Source organism: Hydractinia symbiolongicarpus, chromosome 15, assembly GCF_029227915.1.
Source record: "Hydractinia symbiolongicarpus strain clone_291-10 chromosome 15, HSymV2.1, whole genome shotgun sequence".
NCBI lineage: Eukaryota > Metazoa > Cnidaria > Hydrozoa > Anthoathecata > Hydractiniidae > Hydractinia > Hydractinia symbiolongicarpus.
In genome coordinates, this window is record NC_079889.1 from 9,887,508 (window position 1) to 9,910,934 (window position 23,427).

The 23,427-nt window shown below is 34.2% G+C and overlaps 1 protein-coding gene across 2 annotated transcripts; it reads left to right on the forward strand.

Annotated features, from left to right (window-relative positions):
* Window positions 1-2,084: 2,084 nt before the first annotated feature.
* On the forward strand, window positions 2,085-15,149 carry LOC130628557 (atypical chemokine receptor 3-like). 2 transcript variants are annotated; one of them, XM_057441503.1, is made up of 2 exons: window positions 2,085-2,885; window positions 12,977-15,149. In XM_057441503.1, exon 2 carries the CDS (start codon window positions 12,986-12,988, stop codon window positions 14,099-14,101), a length of 1,116 nt encoding a protein of 371 aa, XP_057297486.1. In that variant the 5' UTR covers window positions 2,085-2,885; window positions 12,977-12,985; the 3' UTR covers window positions 14,102-15,149. The 2 variants fall into 2 exon arrangements, with proteins under 2 accessions (XP_057297486.1, XP_057297485.1); XM_057441502.1 differs by lacking the exon at window positions 2,085-2,885 and adding an exon at window positions 7,568-9,334.
* The last annotated feature ends 8,278 nt before the right edge of the window (window positions 15,150-23,427 follow it).

Below are 23,427 nucleotides of genomic sequence, written 5' to 3' on the forward strand. Positions count from 1 at the left end.
AAGGATTTCATTATCATATCCTTGTCATCTGAAATAATTTGGAATGCCTTTTCAACCCAATCCACCATGTCCTGTCTGGTTGGCGGAGGTAGCTTATAATCGCTAGGTGTAGGTGTGGGCATCTTCTCGACTGCTTTGTTGACATGCTCGACCCAACATTTTCGTAGAATTGCTTTAAATGGTTTGTTAATACATACATCCATTGGCTGACACTTTGAAGTACAACCGGCTGGGATCATTAAGGCATCTGATTTGTTGATTTTCTTCACATATTTGACCCATATCTCATCCAGCCAAACAATCATGAGATCTTCATCCATCCATGCTTTCTCTTGAGTTTTTACGACAAACCCTTCAGGAACACGCAATTTTCCGATAGTTCTTTCAGTCTTCCCTTTAAAAATCAGCAAAGTACCGTCAGCAGCTGAAAGAACGATGGTGATATGTTTCTTGTCATTCCCTGACGTTCGAACAACACATTCTCTGCTACCGATCTTACAGATGCTCTTTTGTTTACAATCAAATGAGAGAGAAGGTTCTCAAGGAACTGGAAAACTTTGAAGGGAGAAGAAAAGTTGGTATAAATAAGAGTTTAAAAAATAAAGAAAAAAAAAATAAAAAGTACCAAAAAGTGTGTTTTCAATTTTTCAACCCCTAATTTAATACGATTTGATTCCTATTTTACTCTAATTATTAGTACGACAATCAACTTTAATTTCCAAGGTATTTTATTTCCTCTTTTTATTAGTACGACTCCTTCAAAATAATTATTTTTACCGGAGGATTAAATTAGAAGAATGACGGTATATGTTGAAAAATATGTTTAAAAATAGAAAACAAACATTTAGGATAAAGCAAAGTCTTGAAAAGGTGATGAATCTAGAAATGTTAATCAATTTTTAAAGAGAATTTTGCTCCATTTTTTCTTCTACCATCATCCAGCTCAATTATGATTCACCATGACAACAGAAGTTTTAACGAAGCATATTAAAACAGCTAATTTCAAATTCGCTACAAAAAACTAAAGTGGGGGAACTTTCTCAACATTAAATAAACATTCTACTAATTATGATGACACAGAAAGATAAAATATTGGCTTATATGGACACATTAATTAAAAGTTGAGGTCAATCATAGTTAATAGATCATAGAAGATTAGCGGCTTGGAGATTTCCGACTTTAGCAGCATGCAAAAGGCAAACCAGGGTTTTAAATAACCTAGGGAATCCTGAAATTTTAAAGTGTATCGTAAAAACGAAGGAATTTGTGAAATTCATTGAATACCTTGACATTTCAAAATTAAAATCTTGATAGTTATGATATGCAACATTTTCAAATTACATGCATATATACGATTAAAATGAATAAAAACAACAACAAAAGGTTTCATATATTATTCTTATATAACCTTCGTACAATGTTTGCTATGTAATAAAAACTTATATTTTAAACTTAATTATATGAACTGGAAAATGTTTTAGAGTTATGGATTCAGTTATTTCTGGGAAAATATTAACCCAGAGTCATATTCTGCACTCATTTCAAAGGTCCATTTCGTTTTCTAGTGTATGTGTGTCTAGTGTATGTGTGCTTTAATACGCCTTAACAGTACTCTGTTAAGGCGTATTAAATATTTTTGACAATTTGACGCTTAAGAAAGGTCTGACTATATTCATCAAATTTGTCATAACTTTCAATTAAGAAAAAAATCAAAAAGAAAAATCAGAATAAAAGCACGAAATTTATCATTTCAGGCATGATTTTTACTTGTCTAAGCATGTTCCGAGGGACATAAAATCCCACAAAATAAATTTTATGATTGGAGCACATTTGGTGTCCTACTCCTCCCTCGTGGCACCACTATTGTTTGTTCGGTATGAAAACACACACCCACTGTGGCTACCTGTAGTTGTATAAGAGCAATATCATATGTAGGGCATTTTCTGCACCTTTCTGTTTTGCATCAGCTCTGGGGTCGAAACTCTTGGCAACTAACTTAATTTTTATATTGATATTGCTTACAATCGCGAAAAATTTTCTGAATATATTTAAGTGTGGAAATAACTGTGGGCTGAAAATAAAGACGGAAGTTGAAAATGCACGTTTGTAGTACAAGAATGTTCAATGGAATGTTCCAAATAAAGCGCCAGGTAGAATACAATGCAGCTAGCTAAAAATAAAAAACCCTTCCTGCCGGCACGTTTTGTGTGACCTCTCACTCTTTAGCTACTTCCGTTCAAAGTGCTAAGAATGGCAAAGGGAAGTAACAAAGGAGAAACAAAACAACAACAACAACAACAACAACAACAACAATAATAACAACTACTACTACCATAACCAAAATAACAACGGTAATGCAAAAACAAAAAAAACAAACACCAACAGATCCTGTGAAGATCCAGCGTAAAATATTTGTTAACAATCCCATTTTTTTTACACGATTGTTGACCCAGAACACTATTTGCTTTCTCCAAATTTGAAACCGGAGTTAGAAAGAAATATGCGGAAAATGGTCGGTCAAAAACAATATGAGATTGTTCCTTGTTATCATACCGAATTGGCTCCATTCATGTTACACATAGCTAGTTGCGTATACTACTTTCAAAAGTTAAAGTCATAAAAAGAATTGCACGTATATGAGCCGTTACATATGTCAGAATAAGGTATTGAATCAAGTCGTTTATTATTTATTTGTTTATCTGCAACAATCAACATCTTAGATACGCCTCTTTCTAGTGTCATGTGTTGTTTTTGTTTTGTTTTCTTCGTTTTTATAACTTCAGTTAAAGGGTGTGTGTGAATTATTTTGTTGGTCTTTTTACCCAAATGAGAGTCTGGTAAAAGATAATTTCGTTGTCTTTTCTTGGTGCAAACAATGGAGAGAGGTACTTACCTTTTCATTTAATCTCGTCTCCAGAGCTGCTTCAGCACGCATATCCAAAAAGCGAAAAAAAAGCTCTGGAAACGAGATTACTTTTCTTTTACTTATCGATTCTGTTCAGTTTAGTTATTCATATTATTTTTTTTGAAAAATACACTTAAATATCAAAGTTTACTAAAATAAAACAGGAGATGGTCGCATAAAGAAAGAAAGAAAGTTGGCCTAAAAATGCCTTGTGAAGTATAATAATAATAATAACAATGCTAATAAGGAAATTGAATTGTCATCATCTGTAGGAACACGTTAATTATGATAGCGATATAGACTACAACTAACAAAGCGAAAGGTCTTTCGTAGCTATGCCTATTGAATTTTTATTTAAACATTTCACCTTTTTGAGCATGTATCAACATTTGTGCAGCAGTCTTTTATTTTATCATCTCTTATAGATATATTTTCACACTCTCTCTTTAATAAGCAAATTTTTTCTTATTTTAACCTAGAAGTTGCAAATTGAATCAACGCAAACTGTTGATATAGAATCCAATTGAGTTTTCTTGTAGCGAGGAAGTAAAAGATAAATCTAGATTTGAAAAAAACCTCATTTGAACAATTTCTACAACCTCGTCCCCAGGGCTTGTGAGGCTTTTTATACTTGGCAGGCCGTCCAAATATAAAAAGCCTAACAAGCCCTGGGGACGAGGTTGCAATTTCTACAACAAGTACCATCAACTTTGACAATGTTGACAGGAGTGCAAATGTCAAAGTTTGTCAACAGTTAATGTATATCCTATTTCTATATTAGATCCACGTACATATCCTCGTTCCCAATGTTTGCTGCCTGTTATCAAGCCTGTAGCGCTTACTTGAGAACTACTTTGCAGCCATCCTACAATGTCAAAAAGGCAAGAACCCCTTAGGTTGATTCACGCATCTTGAAATTGTCAATCTTGCCAATATTCACTGTGGTTATTTTGTTAAATAAAAAATGTCAACTGGTTGTAACTGTCAATCCTTGCTGACGTTTCTTCGTGCTTTCAAAGAGTCCTTTGTCTTAACCCTATTCGGTCCGGGGGGGGCGGATTCCGCCCCCCTCTAACGGTTTTTTTTAATAACACCTGATTGCTTTCTTATATGCCTATGATACTTACTGAGTTTCTACATTTATCTATTGGACACCTGCATGCTAAGTTTTTAGGTCCCATACCTTTCAGAGCCTTTGATATTGGCCATTACTCGAAACTACCCCTAAAATCTCTATGAAATCCTTATAATGGGGAAAATATAATAACTCCTGCTAGGATTATCCTTAGAACTTAAAACTTGCAACACAACTTTGTTTCATCAAGAAGAATCATTTTAAATAATTTTGACACGTGACTAATCCGATTTCCCGATTTTGTCGGATTTTACCCAAAAATCGGAATAAAACGGATTTTTGGGCAATTTTTAGCAATTTTTTATTCGATCCATGTAAAAACCGGAAGATATGTTCAAAAAATGTTATTTAGCTTTCAGAAACTTCAAACAGAATGTAAAAATTCGCTCTAGAACAAAAGTAATTATATTTTAAGCAGATAGTGGCATTTTTAACAATTTTCAAGCTTCTGATGACGTCACAGAAAATGTGCTGACGCAAGCAAAAAATTTATTGCCGCCATTTTGTTCCTTTTATGACGTACTATAAGTGTGCCAAGTTTGATTCAATTTGAACAATCCTATGAAAAGTTATTGAAGGGGGGCGGAATCCGCCCACCCCCGGTCATAGTATGTTCGAAAAACCCCGGACCGAATAGGGTTAAGAACAAAAAAAAAACATCCTCGTACTCAGGGTCTCTTAGTCCTCGAGCCGTTATTATTGATTGTCGTTATCAAACGAATTAAAAAGGGAAAATCTCATTTTAGTTTTGCTACGAATGTTAACATTCTGTCTGAAGTTTTTGAGAGCTAAATAAAATGCAAAAATGGCGGGAAAATCCGATTTTCCTGATTTTCAAAACTTTTTAAAAAAGACTTACCTTGATGAAATAAGGTTAGGTTCTTGTGCGTTTTAGGTCAACATACAATCTTAACGGAATTTATTTAATTTTTCCGATTATAGGGAAATTATAGAAATTTAAGAGGGATGGGAGGGGGAAGTTCTTAATAATTGCCAATATTCTAGGCTCTAATAGGAATGAGACCTAAAAATTTGGCACGGATATGACAGTCAAATAAATTAGCGAAGAGGAATATTTTAAAGAACAGAAAAACACTGGCAGGGGGTGGAAATCCAACACCTAAACCGAATAGGATAAACCGGGACTCTAAAAACTGCTCATTAGTTATAGGTTTAATTTTTTTATAAATTTAAGAATGTCTTCTTTTTTTTGTGTTGATTTTATTTAAGAAATTTGGTAATGTTGTGTATAAAGTACTTTGTTTTTCTGTGTTATGAAAGGAGAAGAATTATATGTTTTTTTATTATAAGCACGAAAAAATGGACGCTTAGATTTGCTTAGGTTTGTCTCTTCTTTCACAAGCTTGAATGTTATTTTACTAGGTGCTGGTTGATTGTCTACTTAGAAATTCCAAATCTCATATGTTAGCTTGCACAGTTCGGGTAGTGTAGCAATCAAAATCATAATCTAGTTTTGATAACGTTTTTCGTATAAGGCTTGAATAACTTTTGAACGAGATAGTCTCGAAAACGTTTTTTTAAGGCATATTTCCTTGCATCAACCTTAGCAACTTCTTCATGCTTTGTTTTTCACAAGATTCGAGCCTCATGCTCCTCATAAATGTAGATCAAAAAATGATCTTCATATGCACGAAATAACGATATAAGATCACTGTGAAAAAGGTTTTTTAAGATGAAGTAACTAAACACTTTTTATATAAGAACGTGCTATATAAGAATATTAGGTCGGGAAAATAGGTCAATAAAGAGATGAGAGTAATGACCGGACTGGTTAAAATTTGCATATTGTTAAAAAAACGTCTATTTTTTATATCTTCTTATGGGACATAAGAACCACTCATACTTTCAAGGAAGCAATATCGTAGATTTAAAGTTTATCAACCACGCCTAACCCCGCGCCGGCATGAGTGTTAGTCCAGCCATTAGAGCAATGCTGTAGGTGTTTGAAAGCGATTTCATACGTAGTTATTTCCAGTGTTCCTTTGGATAAATCTATAATAATACCAGAACAATGTCCGTTCGGAAACCTGAAAACAAGGTAGGAGACCAAAGCGCATTTTCTTTGTTAAGTGATCATTTTTTATCTTACTTGTTATTTCGATGTAGTCAACACTGTATAATTGCAGATAAAAATTAACACACGACAAAAGGTGTTTCCATGGTAACAAGGATATTTCGCATATTATTTAACTCGCGTGCTAAGTTTTATGCTTCTTCTGCACGAATTAACACGGTGCGTTGGTAGATGTCTTAACTTTTTCATATTGTTATAAACAAAGCACCATTGGTGGTCTTGTACGTTTTCTAAAATCCGAAAGTGTGTTATTCAAAAGCGGTTTGTCTTTTTCTTCTTGCAAAAAGGAAAATATTTTAACCCTCTTATACTCGAGCATTGTTTGCCCTTGTAACTCTGGGGAGAGATACAAAGCGCCTGTGGGTCATAAATCCTGAAAGTTGACACAGTCGTACCATGTCTTCAGTACAAACTCACTTCAGGTTAAAAAAGAATAGGGATCAAAAATGACGTTGTATATATATGACTAATTTTTTGGTCCTGATAATAAAATAATTCCTGTCTGCTTTATATACACCTATTGGTTTGTATGATTGCTAACCCAAAAATTTTATTATCATATATAAAACTATTTTATGTTTTTTTAAGTTCAATGTTATCCACAAAAAAGTATGCCCAATCGAAATTGCCGCGGGTACTTTGTGCGCACCCACCCCCTTCCCCTCCTATTACTAGGTATAATAGGGTTAGGGGTTTAGATAAATTAAGAACTAAGGAACGAAGAGTTTAATTCAAACTTGAACCTCGTAAGATATTTTAAGAAAATGACAAATAATAGAGCGCATAGCTCAATAGACATTAGAATCTGTTTAAAAGAGACAAAGAATCTGTTTGAAAGAGACAGATGTCCGCTTTGTAGAGATGTTTCTATAAATGTTTCACCTAAAATCAATCAATCCATTACGAGCAGTAGTGTAGGTTAAAGAGGTGTACACTTTAAACAAATTATATTGGACTTCTTTTTTATTGCCCTAAGTATGATGTTTAAATAGTCGCGTTTTGGGTGATCGAGGTACAGTGTATAGCTTGTGCAGTGTTTATCCAATGATCTTTTCTATTGTTGCTCATATGTGGTCAATACCTGGTCTAGTTTCTCACAGCATTTTCAGACATTCTGTTATTTAACTTTGTGAAAAAATGCAACGAAACTGTGCTACTTCTATTTCATCTACATTTTCTACACAACCTGGTACGCAAGGTACGTCCATGATACGCTGATGAACAGGTTAAAGAAGCTCTGGAGACGAAGTTGATTGTGTACTGTTTGAGGTTTCGCTAAGTTTTCTTACCAGTACAAACACTCGAAAATCAGTTATAAAGATAGGCTTGGATGAAATCCTGAATTTTTTAATAATACTATTGAGAAAAATGTATTAATCCGTTTTCCAAGTTTTATATGGAAAAAACACATCTAGTTCACGTGCAAGGACCTCGATATTGAATTTATTACCATAGAAACAGAGAGTATCTGTTACGGCACCGAGATATTTGGCATAGCAGCAGTCAAAAGAAATTTTATCTCTAAGTTTACTCTAACATGAAATGTTTCATGAGAGCGGTTACCATAGAAACCAATTATGTTTGGGAGAACAGAAAAATTGATAATATAAGATGTTATCTCCACTATCTGAACAAAATGACGGAACACAAAGAGAATAAATTTAATCTGGTCCTGAATATATCGTGTCGTAATAAACAAACGTCTTGATGTTTTGATTTGCAGGTGAGAAAGTGGTGAAGGAAACTCTAATAGCAGTTAGTTCTGAGGAACAAACGGAAAGCCCTGTATTCGTTCTAGGTGATCAGTATACAAAGGTATTTCACTATCTTGAGCTTATTTTTATGCCCGTATACGTCTGGCACGCGAAATGGTAACCGCAGTGGCGAAACACACAAAATGCTGTAAATAAAGGACGGGCGCACCCATAGATTTATTTACGGGGCATCAACTAGTATTATATCAGAATTATCCCAAGCTATTTCTGTTATTGAATGTGATTCTTTAGAATTGCTCGGTATTTGCAGAACACTATAAAGGACTCGGTATTATTATCTTTAACAGATAAGTAAACAAAGTGAAAAACCCTACTAGCATGGACTGAGGAAAAAGATATAGTAAAGTTTTCAGAATTCTGGAGTTTTCCTTTGGAAGAAACATGATGCGGAGCATTCTACTTTTTCTAAAAAAAGCATTTTTAAGCAACTGTGAGCTCAAAAACGTGTGAAAAAACTGAAACAAAAGAAATTTGCTAACAACCAATTAAATTTTCTTAAATAAAACAGAAACCCCCAATGTTTACATAGACTGTTTTTCAGATGTATGTCAACTTAAAAATCTTGAAGAAAAAAACGTCGCTGCTACAATTTACTCTCGTCTCCATTTGACTTTTAAAATTGATAACGCTTGATATCGCTTCTCCGCAAGAAACACCGGCATCACTCGTAAACCCATGTTGAGAAGAATAATAACTGACGTTAGCTTTTGTCCGATCGAATAAACGAATGGTTATTGCACTTAAGAAAGATCACTTTTTAGCATTATATGACTTATTCTGAATTTACCTTTGTCTTAATGAAGTTTTGGGCCAGCCAACTAGTTCTGTTGAAACTTGAATCCGCCAAAGTTAAAATGAAATGTGTTGTTCGCTAATCAGAGGTGATCGCCTTTAAAATTCGACTCTTAATCACAAGGAGCGGGAGGTCTAAACTACAGTATCGCTTAAAACTTTGTGAGGAAAGACTTATAAAACATTTCCTAACTGTGTCTTTATCAATCCCCTATCATATCTGCTTTCGGTTGATGTTGTCTCTTACCACGACAGGGCGCCAAACAGACCTAAAAAACTCCTTCAAATTTGTTCACTTTGTCCCAGCTTGATGCTTCATATAAAATCTTAGCTATCTCTCCATCTCCATTACAATACCTAACTTTTCTTTGTTTTTTTCCCGCCGTGTGAAAGCTTGATCTTGCGAGTTGAGATATTGGAAATGATATGATAAATTGCTGATCTTATCGCTCCAAATTGTTGCTATGGAGATATCGGCAAGATAGGGATCTTTTTGTTTCGTCGATTTCAGTAGGTGGTGAAGTGGTATAAAAGCGCCTGGATCACTGATAGATAGTAGAAGCACGGTATAAGCCTGATGACTGATCATTAGAGGGAAAGAAATTAACCAAGAATTAGTTGAGCACAAAACGGTAGCCTAACTTTTTTTAATTTTATCTTATTTTTGTTCGTTTTTTTATTATTTATTGTTGTTTGTTTGTTTACTGTATTTGTTTGTTCAGTTATGTCTTCAAATGGTTTACGTATCGGCTATATCATAGATGTGTTTATTTCACAAAATATCATGGAGTTCGCGCCAATTAACTATAGATACTTCTTGATGGTATTTTAGTGAAAAAAACTCTTTCACCGCTTAGTTTATTTAGTGTACGTCAGTAAATTTGGAAACAGTTAGACGTTTCGTAATATTTAATATTACTGTAATATAATTTTGAAGTACAAGCGATTCTTTTAGATTTTTATTTTTCCTCGATTCGCGAGTTCAAATTCTCGCGAATCAGGTGTTTACATTATATTCCGCGAAAAAATATTTTAAAGAATTGGATGTTTATAATTTTTTCCTGCAATTAATTTGACTGAATGTCTGACGAAAAGACAAAATGAATAAAAATCCCGAAGTTAGGCAAATCCGAGAAAATGTATTTACGTGAAGCCCTTAACCCAAATTACCGTATGGCCTCTTTACTCCTTAAAAAAAGAGTAGTCATTTATAAGATAGAGGTTATGGAGATCTATTTTCTCATCTCCCCTCTCCCCTACAACTACATCAACAGTAATGTTATTTTATTAACTCATGTAAATTTCTCCATCTCATATCAGTACAGTTTTCAAAGACGTGTTTTTCACAAGCATTACCACCATTTAGAATTTAAAGGGCCTGGTAACAAGGCCACTTAAAATATATACCTGGACAAAGTGGATTAGAAGTTTACCCATGAATATTTCATCGGGTTGTACTTTTTCCATCATTTCAGTTCTGGTCCGTACTTTGTTGTGCGTTTGAGCGTTTATAGAAAGTGTTGACATAAATATTTAAAAGCTATCCTATTTTTCTCTACTATAACTCTAGCTTTTTATATTTGACAAGATTTATTACGAAAAATAATAATAGGAATTAGTGAAAGTTTTATCTCCAAATTTAGTTTCGAATCTAGTTGTTCAATATATTTATTTCACAACTCAGTTTCGTTAATAGACGCCTCTATTTTGTCGTATAAATCTGTAATATAGCAAATCTAAGTCAGCCTTTTTTTCAATTATATTCTTGGAGTGAGTATTTTAATAGAACGAAACAATGCCCAGTGCAGAAATGAAAAGTAGTATTACAACCAGTGCGTTGCAAAAGGCAACGTGGAGAGGCTCCATTTTATAAGGATTTTTGTCTAGAAAATAATTTTTAGAATACACTAATCCAATACGCCGCGACTGCGTTAATTACGGAGACCTGGGAGTGAAAAAATTAAAAAAGTGGCAGAAATCACGTTTCTTACAGAAAAATTTTTGGATCTTAGTTTGAAATTTAAATCCCCGACACCAAACACTATGAAATTATATACATTAAACATTTTAATCTCTTCATGTTATCTGAAAAAATTGTTTAGTTTGACGGAAACTCTGCGTTGCCTTGGATGTTTTTCGCAGTGATTTCATCCGGTGTTCATTTTTCTACCTTGGGATACTTATATTCGCGAAAAGATATGTCCGCGCGTCAATAAAAGGTTCCATTTCACGTGTAATTATTTTCCTGAATGTTGTCAAAATGTTGTCAAATATCTTTGGAGGAAAAGCCTTTTCCCAATGAAACATTCACATGCATAAGGATCCTTAAGGATAAGTCGTAATATTGGATTCAGCATTCCATATTTTTCTTTGCGCAAAAATAATTGTTTTTTTTTTACTTAGAGATAAAATCTCAATAACTACGGCATCCTTGTTGTTGTTTTCTTGGAGGTATTAATATCCGCGAAATGTTGACTTGTAAAATATTTCACGGGTACATAATTTCGCGAATTTGCGAATCAAAATTACCGGCAAAAATTTCTACCACCAAGAAAGAACATGCGTACAAAATACTCCACCCATGCAACAGCACACACCTGCAAGGCAAGAGCACAAAAGCACATGCTCAATTTATATGATCAACAAACGCATTTTTTTGTCCATAAAATTAAAATAATTATTAAAAATAGTGCTAAATAATTGATAACTCAACACTACTTCTTATATCTTCTTGAACGCATTTTTTACTTGCATTCACACCAGAGAGGAGATCAGAAGTCGCATGGTTAGTATCAGTCATATTGTTTATTTTATAATTAAGAAGTTAGAAAATATAATGCAAGAGCAATATTGCAAAGGTAAGAAAAGTAATTGTTACATAATTTCAACAGCTGATTAAAAGATTGGATAAATATATATCTGGGGGATATGAATACAGTCTTGCCAGATAGATGAAGATATACAATTTATAAGTGAAACATTTGCCTTGGCTAGATGTTACAGAAACAATGGGTGGATAAGCTAGGGTAAGGGTAAGGTTAAACTATGGTCCTAAATCCGTGAAAACACTATAAATTAGCTGCCGGCTTTCCACTTTACTTTACCATTCAACTCGTAGACGCAGCTGCCTCAACGCGGAGCGCTTCTTGCTTGGTTGAAGAAGTACGTAGCGGCGAATTGAATAGCACTGGTAATTTGTTCTGTAGTGCTTCAAACAAATTCATTTTTTTTGAGCAATGCCTATGTAGCTATGTCTTCCTATACGTAGATGTTAGATATTAAGTGATGTTAGCTTCATGCTGAAAACTTTAGGGCAGCGCAACCTAATACCTAGTCGTCTTTAATATTGTCTTAAATTTTTTAGTGTTTGATCAAGGGATAATAATGGTGACAAAAGAGGAGGGGATATCAATCTTACGTTATCTCGTTCACCTCTAAAATTACCATTTGTATAAATAAGGGCCGGACAACAAATATAGAGGTGTTGACATAGGGCCTGCAAAAAATGGATGGGCGTTGACATAGGGTCGGCGTAGGCGTTGAATTACGCAGTTAAACAAACCGTTCTGCACTTTTAATTAATTGAATTCGATTAGGTTACAATAGTAAGAAGAAAACTCTGTGAAAATATTCCAAAAGGGCGGATTTCTAAAAGAAACAATAGCAACTTAATAAGCTTTGACAACCCACACGGGCGTTACTCAACTTACAACAAAACGCCCAACACAACAAAATATAATTCAAACGACGTCAAATGTTTTACTTTGATTATTTTGCTGGATTATCGATAAGCAAAACAAAAACATTTATTTTCGTGAATTTTTAACCCTTTCTTTCAAGGAAAGTCCAGCATTTTCGAAAAAAGTGAATCACAAGCTTGGTTAGGTGGGGTTAAGAAAACCTGTCACTAGTGTTTGAGATATAACCTTTCAAAATGGTAGCTTAAGATTAATTGCCTTGCGGGTGGCATGAAATGAAAGGTTTAGACTATGATTCTTTTTTTTTTAGTTAATTTGTTGTTGTTGTTGTTAATGTTTGTTGTTGTTTGTTGCTGATGTTTCTGTCGTTATTCCTGTATAGGCATAAACTGGACTTTTAGTCTAACGACTGCAAACATCAACTGTCGTCTGATGCGAAAAACACACAGGAATTCTTGCGTGATCATCATTAAACCGGCTTCATTAGCTGATTAGCCTCTAATCACTTAACCTTATCTCGTAAATGCAAGTGATTACTTGACATTCTAATTCTTAATACATTCTGTTTTCTTGTAGCGGAAAGTAATGGATGACATTTTCTATCACCATTTTAACATGTCTTGGCAAAAGTTAGAAGAACTCTTATGCAACGATACTCGCAATGCTCAAGTTTACAACGTATGCGCGGAAATCAACCAACACTACAGACGTGCAAATAACACATTCATGCAAACAGACAGCGAGGATTTACATAAGATATTAATCGCAGGGTTGTTCTTGTTTATATTTGGAATGGTATCGAATATTACGTTACTAGCCACCATATTATCTCGAAAGCGTTTCTATAAGGCTTCCTGGAGTTATGTCTGTAATGTGACGATAGCCGACATTTTGGTTCTCATCTCCATGGCTGTTTACTTGTTTTATCTGTATTACACTCCAGATTGGCCAAAAAACTTGCATATGTATTTATTTCCCTCATTGGATATGTTCTTGTCATCTGCCTCGATGTTATCCGTTGCCTCCATTTCCATTGACCGTGTCATGACGATATCTGTTTGGGGACGAATTAAAATGAATCGGAAGAAGAATTTGCCTCGATATATCATCATTTCAATATGGGTTTATAGCGTGTTTATTCTTGCACTAGCTATTGGGAGAATGTTTGTCGCATATAATGAAACATATAACGAAGTCGTGTTTTGGATTGCGACAGTCGTCGCGTTGTTTGCGTCAGTTATCGCGACGTTAACCTGCAATGCGATTATCATATTCTATTTCGTTCGTGATTCGACTGTATGTGCCAAAATCATGCAATCGCCACTGCTAAGTCATTTAATCAAAGATGGCGTCGGAGCTACGGATGACAGAGTTCGCAAGATAAACGAGCAAAAAAACCGAATCCACCGCTCGTTTATTTTTATCATCGCACCTCTACCATTTTTAATTGGCTGGTCATTCTTTCTTGGCATACAAACATATGAGAACGTTACTGGTGGAATTTTAAAAGGTGAACATATTAACATGGCTATGTTGGTTGTACCCTGGGTAGTTTCTGTATTAAATCCCATCAGCTACATAGCCATGTCTCGATCAGTCAGACGAGAAATGAAAAATTGTTTAAAACGCTTTTGCAGATGCACATACGAAAGCCAAGTCGATTCAGAGACTGTCACAGAATACGATGTATCCTTAGTTTAACTTTCAGCATGCTTAATGTCAACATCTTGTAATGTCAATATCGACTTGCACATCAGGGCTCTCCTAACGCTTAGCTTGTAACAAGATGTAAAGAGAAAATGGATTACTGAGAACAAAGTTGTCTCCAATCTTTTTTGAAGAAACACTGGACTATCAAACGTTTAAAGTTTATATTTTTATTTATTTATGTTAATGTCTATATTATGAGAGTATTTATCTTAAAAGTGCCATATTTACAAAAAAGATTGTTGCCATGGTATTTGTGACATGCGTTGTCACTTTACTGGCGCCATGTCCAACATGGAAAATTTGTAATGGGTGCATCCTTGCTACGCCTACTGGTTTACTGCTGTCAAATTATGCTAGGGGACTACACCTTAAAGGCACGTAAACATGAATTTTTTATGATTTTTCGCCTAAAGTCAACGACATAGAGCTGACCTAAACAAGATTATGATAAGTCATATTATCTCCCCTTATTTTTCTTGTAGATATATGAATAGATAATATTACGGAATTACGCTTTTTAGTGTATTTTACAAGCTATTCGAGACTCATGGAAATTTAGACTGCTTTTGAATTATTTTTTTCGGTAGGATACCTACAGCCAACGTTCGCGACCTTAAACTCTCAGAATACCGAACAACTTGTTGAGATGTGTAAACGTACATTTGGAGATAGAAATCTTTGACTGAACATCTCATAGCATGTATGACATTCACTTTCCGCTTATAAAACCCAATGTAGAACTCAAAATGCTATGGTTTTAGTACTTGTTTGTGAAAATCTTAGATTTAAAAAAAGCAGTGTTATTAACTTCATAATAAGCATTACTTTCCAGTAGTTATCAGCTAAAAGAAATATATTTTCTGGTGGAAATATCGTTAATTGTAACTTTCTTTCAGATGAGAACTTCTAGAAAGTAATGCCACCTGAAAGTTAACAATATTTTTTGTCTTTAAAAGTAGAATTTGTAACAATAGTATTGTAATAAAAGTAATGTTATTTAAGAAAGCATGTATATATAAATATATATGAAATAAAATATATCGCAAAACAAAATCTCTTTCGATACACATAAATTAAGAACTGGGCAACACTTTTGTTATACTCAAAAAGTAGCTGTTTTCTACGCTGAATGTAAATTCATATTTCTTCAATTTTAATACAAAGCTTTCCCAGCATAATTCCGCTTAGAGAAAATTTAGGGCGGAACTTAAAAAGCACGTGTTGAAGCGTTTACACCGAATTTAAAACAATCGCGATGATTAGAGAAAAACTTCACAAGCTGTGTGTTTTGTTACTTAAAGTTAATAAAATTGTTATAATCCGGAGAAGACAAATTGTCGTCATTTTCTCATCATTAGAGGACGTGTTAAATGTAATTAGCCAATCGTTTTGCCTTTAATTTGCTATTAACCAATTGACTGAAGTAAAGTGTTGCTCATGACGAAAATATGATTAACATCTCTTACCATAGCCATTACAAAACGTTAACAAAATTACCAGCTCCATTAATGACGCAAAAGTTGGAAGAATAATTGTGGGCGTTTCTTCTTAATTTTTTTTCTCATCAGAAGGAAATTATAACCTCCTTTCCCTCCCATAGAAATTAAACAGAACTTACAACAGCTTTCTGATGAAAGAAAGAAATTCACATTAGAAAAGAAACAGAGCCACATTAAGGGAGCCAATCGATAAATGAGTTCTTAACCCTAGAATAACTGGTTGGAATACTCTCTCATCGTCAATCCTCTGCTTGCCTATGTAATTTTAAAAATTCCAGTACAAAGGTAGTGGGCTTACTAGCACTATGAGCGCACCACAAACTATGAAATGTGTTTTTCCTATGACAAAAAAAAATTCTTTTTCGGATAGATATTGAAAAACATGCGCGAACGTTTTTGTTTGCACATTTTTATAATGAAAAGCAGAGTACCAAATAAATAGTTTTTTTGTTTGCGAATTTTTATGTCCTTGAACACAGTTGACTTTTACGCCATGTTCAGAATACTAGTATAATGTTTGGAGTACTTTTTATGACTTTTTATCACCACCAGAGATAGGTAAGCTCTAAATTGTTTGCATGCCACACAAGTGCGTCGAAGTAGGGACTTGAACCTGAAACCTTGTAAATGACAAGCTGAATACGCTACCGCTACACCATCTCCGCATGAGAGGACCTATCATAGTAAATCTATCATAGTGGGAATCTCTCCATTGTAGTGAAAGTCTATTGTACTGGTAAACTATTACGAATGAGAATCTATTAGGGTGGGATGTTGATAACAGTTTTTAGATCTAATCTAATCTAGTATAATATACATTTCATTCTGTAACCACAATGTATAAAAGAGAATGCTATGTGAAAGATTTTTTTGACATCCGTCATGAGAAACCAGGCTTTCTTTGGTCTAATAAATATACATGCTCGTTTCTAGATCTTGCTAGGCGCTCTATATTAAAGCTGAAAAGTTTTGGAGAAGAGGTTGTAACATTGGACAAGCGATTAGAGAAATTGTTTATCTGTGAAACGACTAGATGGCCAGCTTAACAGAAATCTTTCATTAAGTCAATTAAGATGGTATTAAGCGATACTAGGCAGATAGTTTATCTGATCAACGTGCGACAGGAGCCACCCACAGATCAGTGGAAATGTAAAATGTTATCACAGATCTATCTTATCAATCCTGACGCACGAACAAATATGTGTATGACTTTCTCAGCTTTGCAAGAGTTTCTCACATACTTTCAACTAAGGTCAGTAGAGGCGAAGTTACCCCCCATCGCAGCATATCACCCCCCTCTCCCCCCCCCCCACACACACACACCACATGTTCAAGCAGTCTCGAATCGGGTTGATTTTAAAAATAAGTATGGTTAGAGAAAAAATATTGCGACCAGTGTTTGATTTGATTTTTTACTTTTTTACTCAAGTTTGTGGCGTAACATTCTAAACCAAAGAATAGCAAAAAAATTCTACGACCTAAAAATGGTTCTTTCTCGCTAAAGCTTTTCCTCTATCGCTTTTTTTTACTTGTGAAATTATCTGAGTGTGAACGTTTTTTTATCTTAAAGCATGTTGTGCAGTGGAATCCCGTTAAGGCAGTCAATGTTTAAAAAGACAGTGCTATAAGAATTTTTTATACATTATTAAATACTTCATTTAAATGTTTTCTCAAGACCTAGACTATTTTTGTTATGGATAACGCCATATGCCCAATAACAAAGTCTCTTTATTCACAAGCCATATAAAGCAAAGCTTAAAAAAACGTTTTCTTTAAAAATCACACTATATTCTTAACAAAATGTCTAAATCGGGCACTGATGGTGATGGTCTTATAGAACGTGGAAAAATTCGTTCTGTCTGAATAATGACGACATGTATATATGCTTATTGTAAGTTGGTTCATTGTTATTCTCAATATTTGCATAGTTTAAATAAACATATATATTTATAGCCTCTCAAACAACCTTTCTTTAAGAATGCACGAAATCTCTAAGCTGTTAGAGTTTTTGTTTCGAACAAAAATTTAAAATGTTCTTTCCAAAAGATTTCTCACCACAAAGAATTTGGATTTTCCTTTGTTAATAAAATATTGATTGTTACTGATGAGTTCACGAGTTTGTCGTTTAAGAGTGACATAATTTTTAACCCCTGACCAATTTTGTTTACCTTATCCAATATTTTACCCGACAAAATCAGTCACTTCTTTTGTGGAAATCAAATTTGTTGTTTTTCGCTGTTTTCTGTCCATGCAAACGGTGTGTTATAGGAATTGCATCTTTATCATTTTTTATGTTCTGTTAAGGGTCCCAGTTTAATTTTTCCCATAAACGTAGGAGGATAGATTCCATTCTTCTAGCTGATAGTTTTTTATCCTTCAAGTCTTCGATCAATTTTTTCACCGATGGAGTTGGAGATGTTAAAAGCATTAAAAACGATCCTTCCAAAAAATTTAAAAAAAAAAATTAAGATACTTTTTTCTATATCTTTTAATCAATTCAGAAGCGGTCAAAGCCGACATCTGACCACTGTGGGGTCACTACAGAGCGTGGACTGTTTCCATTTGGTTGCATTGCACGGTATGGCGTAAATATTTATGCAATTCGAATGTTAGAAGAGGGACAATCAAAAGTCCTGTTAAATTTTATGAAAGTATCTCCAGGCTGTTCGATCTGCAGAAAAAGTGTTTCAAGGCGTTTAATATTAGAAGGGGAGTTTTTGTAAAAATTTGATATTTATTTAAAACAGATCCTGTGTTCAAGTGGTTTGCGATTTTGAAATGTATGTGCTGTTATTTCAAGTTTTGATTGGCAATAAACAGATGACGTAATGATTGGCTAATTCTCGTGGGGGAGAAAGTGGGTTAAGTCTGTCTTTGTGACTGAGTTTAAGAGCTGCACTTAATCACAAAAATATTCGCAGACGGTATCAATTCCAACGCGCGCGCGCTTATAAAATGTCTCTTGGAGCATATTGGAAAATGCAGCCAAACGGCAACGAGTCTTTAGCAGAAAGAAGATGTTGCTGTATTAAAAAAAAGACAAAAGATGTAATTCATGAATTTTCAACATTTTTTAGCCTTAAGGCTATGTTACATTAACTCACAAAATTCTGTAAAGAGCCTGTCTTCATTTATACCACTGATGATATTGATGTGCAGTTGTAGAAACTATATCCGGTAACTTCATCGTACGCGCGAGTTCAATAATTAAAATCACGTATTGTAAAACAAACTTAGCAAATCCATCACAGATCTTGAAAATTACCAGTCTCAGTAATAAATAAATATATAAATATTATTGTCTATGAAAACATATATGACTTTATCTTATTGCAGCCAAGGAAGGTCTTTGACAAAACCGATGAAAACTAGAAGTACAAATGTTGAGATAATAATAGCTAACGCTTTATTGCTGTTTTCATGAAAACATTGCACCAATTGGAACCATAGTTCTTCATGCATCGTATGCGAGTGATGGTGTTGAGTGACTTCTTTCTTGGAGAATATCTTGATATATATTTCTTGATTACATTTAGAATTTCTAAAGCAACATAAAGAAAAAGTGTAGAAGATTTCTGAAACACATAAAGAAGATGAGTCGATGTCTAGCTAAGAGCGGGAGGACATTGATGGCACTGACAGTAAGATTGCCTAAAATTGTTGCCATCATGGTTTTTAAACTTGGAAATAGCCCTTAAACGTGTGACTCCCGCGAATTATGTGAGAGACAACGCGGTCGGGGCTTGGCAAACCGAATCTATTGATTCGCCAGTCATGGAAAATAAGCTCTCTGTAAAATAAACCGCAAAAAAAGGAAATCATATTGTTTTATCTGACGTAATGTTTGGTTCTGTAATCGTTAGGGAACTGCGCGATTGAATATGCAAGTTGATATAAATAATTCAATTAATTTAGTAACCCTTCATTCTACATCAAATTTATTTGAATAGATTAATTTAAAATAACGTAGAACCAGGGGGGGAAACCTTGTTACTGTAAAACCTTGTTACTTTAAATGAATTTTAACGTGACGACGACATATAGATTAATTCATTAAATCCTAATCTAAGAGGCTGCAATTTTTCTATGAGCATAATCCTTAAATAAAACTAGCCGGTGGACTGTGGATAATCCAAGGGTTCACCCGTTCTTTTTATACCGCATTTCGTGTGTCTCACTACTTGACGCTACAGTCTTTGAGATCGACTTTGCGCCGGGCTACTTATAAATGCGTGTGACTCATGGGATTTGTGACACGCAACAGATCTGACGTCACTTTATACCACTCCTAAATAAAAAGGACATAGAAATGCAAGCATGAGGAATCAAACAATGGTTAACATCTGCAAACAACAGACACTTGTGTGGGTAGCTTTTATTTACCTTGGACAAACGGTTACTTATGTAATGTGACACTAATTCGCTATCGACAAAGAAGACTTTACTGTTTCATAATTCTAAAAATACCAACTAATCCTACACTATGGAATACCATGATTGAGTAAAAGCAGCGAAGCTGTTTACAATATTTCTGTCGGAATTTACACGCTTTCTTTTTTGTAAGAATGTATTGTATAAGAATATTAGTCTGGTATTTCAGGTTAATAACAGTACATCTATTCTTTGGAACATTGAAGAAATAAAAATAATGACCAGCTTTGTTAAGTTTTTGGTTTTCTTATAAAAATAGAGTGTATTCTGCATTCCAGACAAATTCAGTTTTATCTAGGTACTCAATTGTAATATGGAAATATAAAAATTTAAAAATGCAGCGGTTAAAAAATTCCTGGATAGCGAAAATAAAAAATAAAACGCTGATTAGCGCAGAAAATGATGTAACATAACTTGGTGAATTCTTTAAAGTAAATTTTGTACATTTTTGAAAATTCAGTCCAGTTCAAAGATAATGTATTTTTTTTAATCAGCTAACATATTTTGGAAATAATAAACAGATGTTGGAACGAATGAAAGTTTTTTAATTTGTCCTCCAGTCTAATTTTCATACTATTTTTGTGATTTCAGGAAATGTTTCGGTGCCGATTTCTTTCTGTTAAAATTGACCAACATAGAGTTTATCTTCACCTCTATAAAAAGTTCATATAAATAGTAACCAATATTGCATACCACCAAAATCTACAGCGGGTATGCAGTTTACACCATCGCAACACAAAAAAACTCCCGTACCTAAAACCGTTAGATCTCATTTTAAATCTATACAAGAGAAGATAAAATTCAACAAGAACAAATACGTATCTGTAATTAAAATAATAAAGAAAATTGTACACTTATTTGTTCTAAAACGCCGGTACCGACGCAACTTTACTATTGTTGTAAACTATTAGACTCACGTGATCAGATACTAAATTATCTAAAGAAATAAGGCGGTGAAATCTTACCTAACTTCTCTTTGATTGTCAATGATTTTGACGACGTTTGAGCATAAAGTGTCGATGATACAATTAATACCAGTAACAAAATCATGCGGAAAGTGAGCGCCATTCTGTTTAAACCACTTCCAGCGCTAACAACAACAGGCTGGTGTGCTTGACAAGTCGTCCTTATCAAAAGCTGACTCTAAACTTACAATAACCTCCTCCCCAAGATGTCTGAAGCTTTTATTGTGATGTATTAGTATATCTGGGAATTAAGTTGGAAATGAAAGTCGTGGTACCTATGTGACTACTTAAAGTGTTCATTTTACAAGGTTGAATTTGTAACAATAAGAGGAAACCAGGCCCCTTTTTGTTAGTAAGAAGACAAAAACCAGAGAATTTTAGTTGACATGTTTATTTTAACAAGTAGAGCACTTTTCCCTGATACGCCTTCATGTCAATTTTTGACAGCACTCTTTTATCAACCTGGTCCAAAAGCTTATTTCTTTTTCATTGGTGCTATACCGTTCGGGGTGTTGGGACCAAGTTTGGATCTGCGATGTAGCTTTGGTGGTATGACATGGTGTTAAAAAGTATTCACCTAATGAGTCCTATGTTATACCAATTAAGCAGGCGAGAGGAAAAAGCTTTTTCTTCGTCCCAATTTTTCTCCGTTAAAATATCAAAAACACAAAAAAGCGTCTCCCCCCAGTATCAAAACGAGAAGAAAAAGCTCTGGGCTCGAGGTTTGGTAAGTGTTTAATGGTGCCAACTCTTGGGAGGCGGAGCGTAGCACTAACCCTATATGGTGGAACGTAATTCCAGAGGAACACTAACCAACATATTATATAAGAATTTACCTTGAAATTGTTTCATCACAATCCCTTAGTGAAAGGATTTGGAATTTTCATTGCTTCTAAGGTATTTTTTTATGATAAGTTAATACCACCTCACGATAAAGATTCTTGTCGTGTTGTTTAGGAGGGATATATTGTGTTTTTTCTCCTTTAGAAGGTAAATAGCTAACTTTCGTAATAATGTGCACGTGTGCATGCAATCGACGCCCGTTGTTATTGTTTGGTTTATTTGTTGATTTATTTAACATGTTTGATTTTTATGATCGTCTTCTGCTTAAACATCAATACTTTCTGTTTGCAAAGGTGAAAATAATAATAATTATTACTTAGCAAAGAGTGTGCCCCCAAAAGTACCTCCTCCCCACCTAGTGGGGAGGAGGTACTTTTGGGTACTTTTTTAAATATATATTTAAAGGGCAGGGTAACCAGTGGTTTAATCCACGGGCCACCAAATAGTGTCTATAATGGGAGCCGCATTATGTTCGTGTTTATAATTGTAACATATATTGGGATCTTTCCACAATTAAAAATTAGGGGGTTATTAAATCCGAAACCGCTTTATAATTGCACTTATTATCATGTAATAACCCCCGTCGAGGTAAACTTTATTGCTTTATGCCAACAGACGGAAAAGGATGCATGAGATAGCCATGTGGGAATATTTAAAACCTGTGATCGCCGTGGAATTTTTCATGGCTATCGACAAGTTCATAAAATGAGTACTATATAATATATTTATTATATATACAGAAATGATTTTATAATAACCTTAAAGTACACGTTTCCGTCTATATTGCCACAAAATCTGCTCGCGGTTATTGAGTCGCTTTAAATGAGCATATCAACAGTGCATTGAACTGTCTGAGTGGTTCTCAAAACCACAGCTTTAAGATTGTAAGTAGAACACGCAACAAAGTACACGATAACTAACACATAAAAAATGGAATTTTAAAAAGAACTTAAATGTATTATTTTAATAAATTCATTGCTTTTTTTTTATCTATCTTCAAACAAATTTATGTTCATACGCCACAAGATTTAGTAGCGATATTACATACACCACGCACGGAATATATAGACAGTAAAATAAAAGGAAAAATTGCTCACTTTTATAATTTAATCATATATTTTCTTACATCTTTTACTTGCAAAGGCGGAACACACATAGTTCATTTTATATTTGAATGAGGTTCACGTGTATACAATTTCATTAATTCCGGGAGGATCTCGCTTGCATGTAAGCGCTGTCAAAGTTTGTCAAACCGAACCTTGATTCGTCAATCACGAAAAAAAGCTCTCTGTAAAATAAACCGCAAAAATAAGGAAATCATTATGTTTTGTTCGCAATATGTTTGGTTCTGTAGTCATTTTGGAACTACGCGATTGAATATGCAAGTTGAGATAATTCAATAAATTTCGTAACCCTGTTGTTGCACCCTTCATCAAATGTAATCAAATATATTCATTTAAAATAACATAGAACCAGGGGGTATCAAACTATGTCACTTTAATTGTTTTTTAAATTATTGTTGCGCCAGAATTTGTAATTTGTTTATTGAGTTTAAAAAGTTGTTAAGAGAGAGCATTAT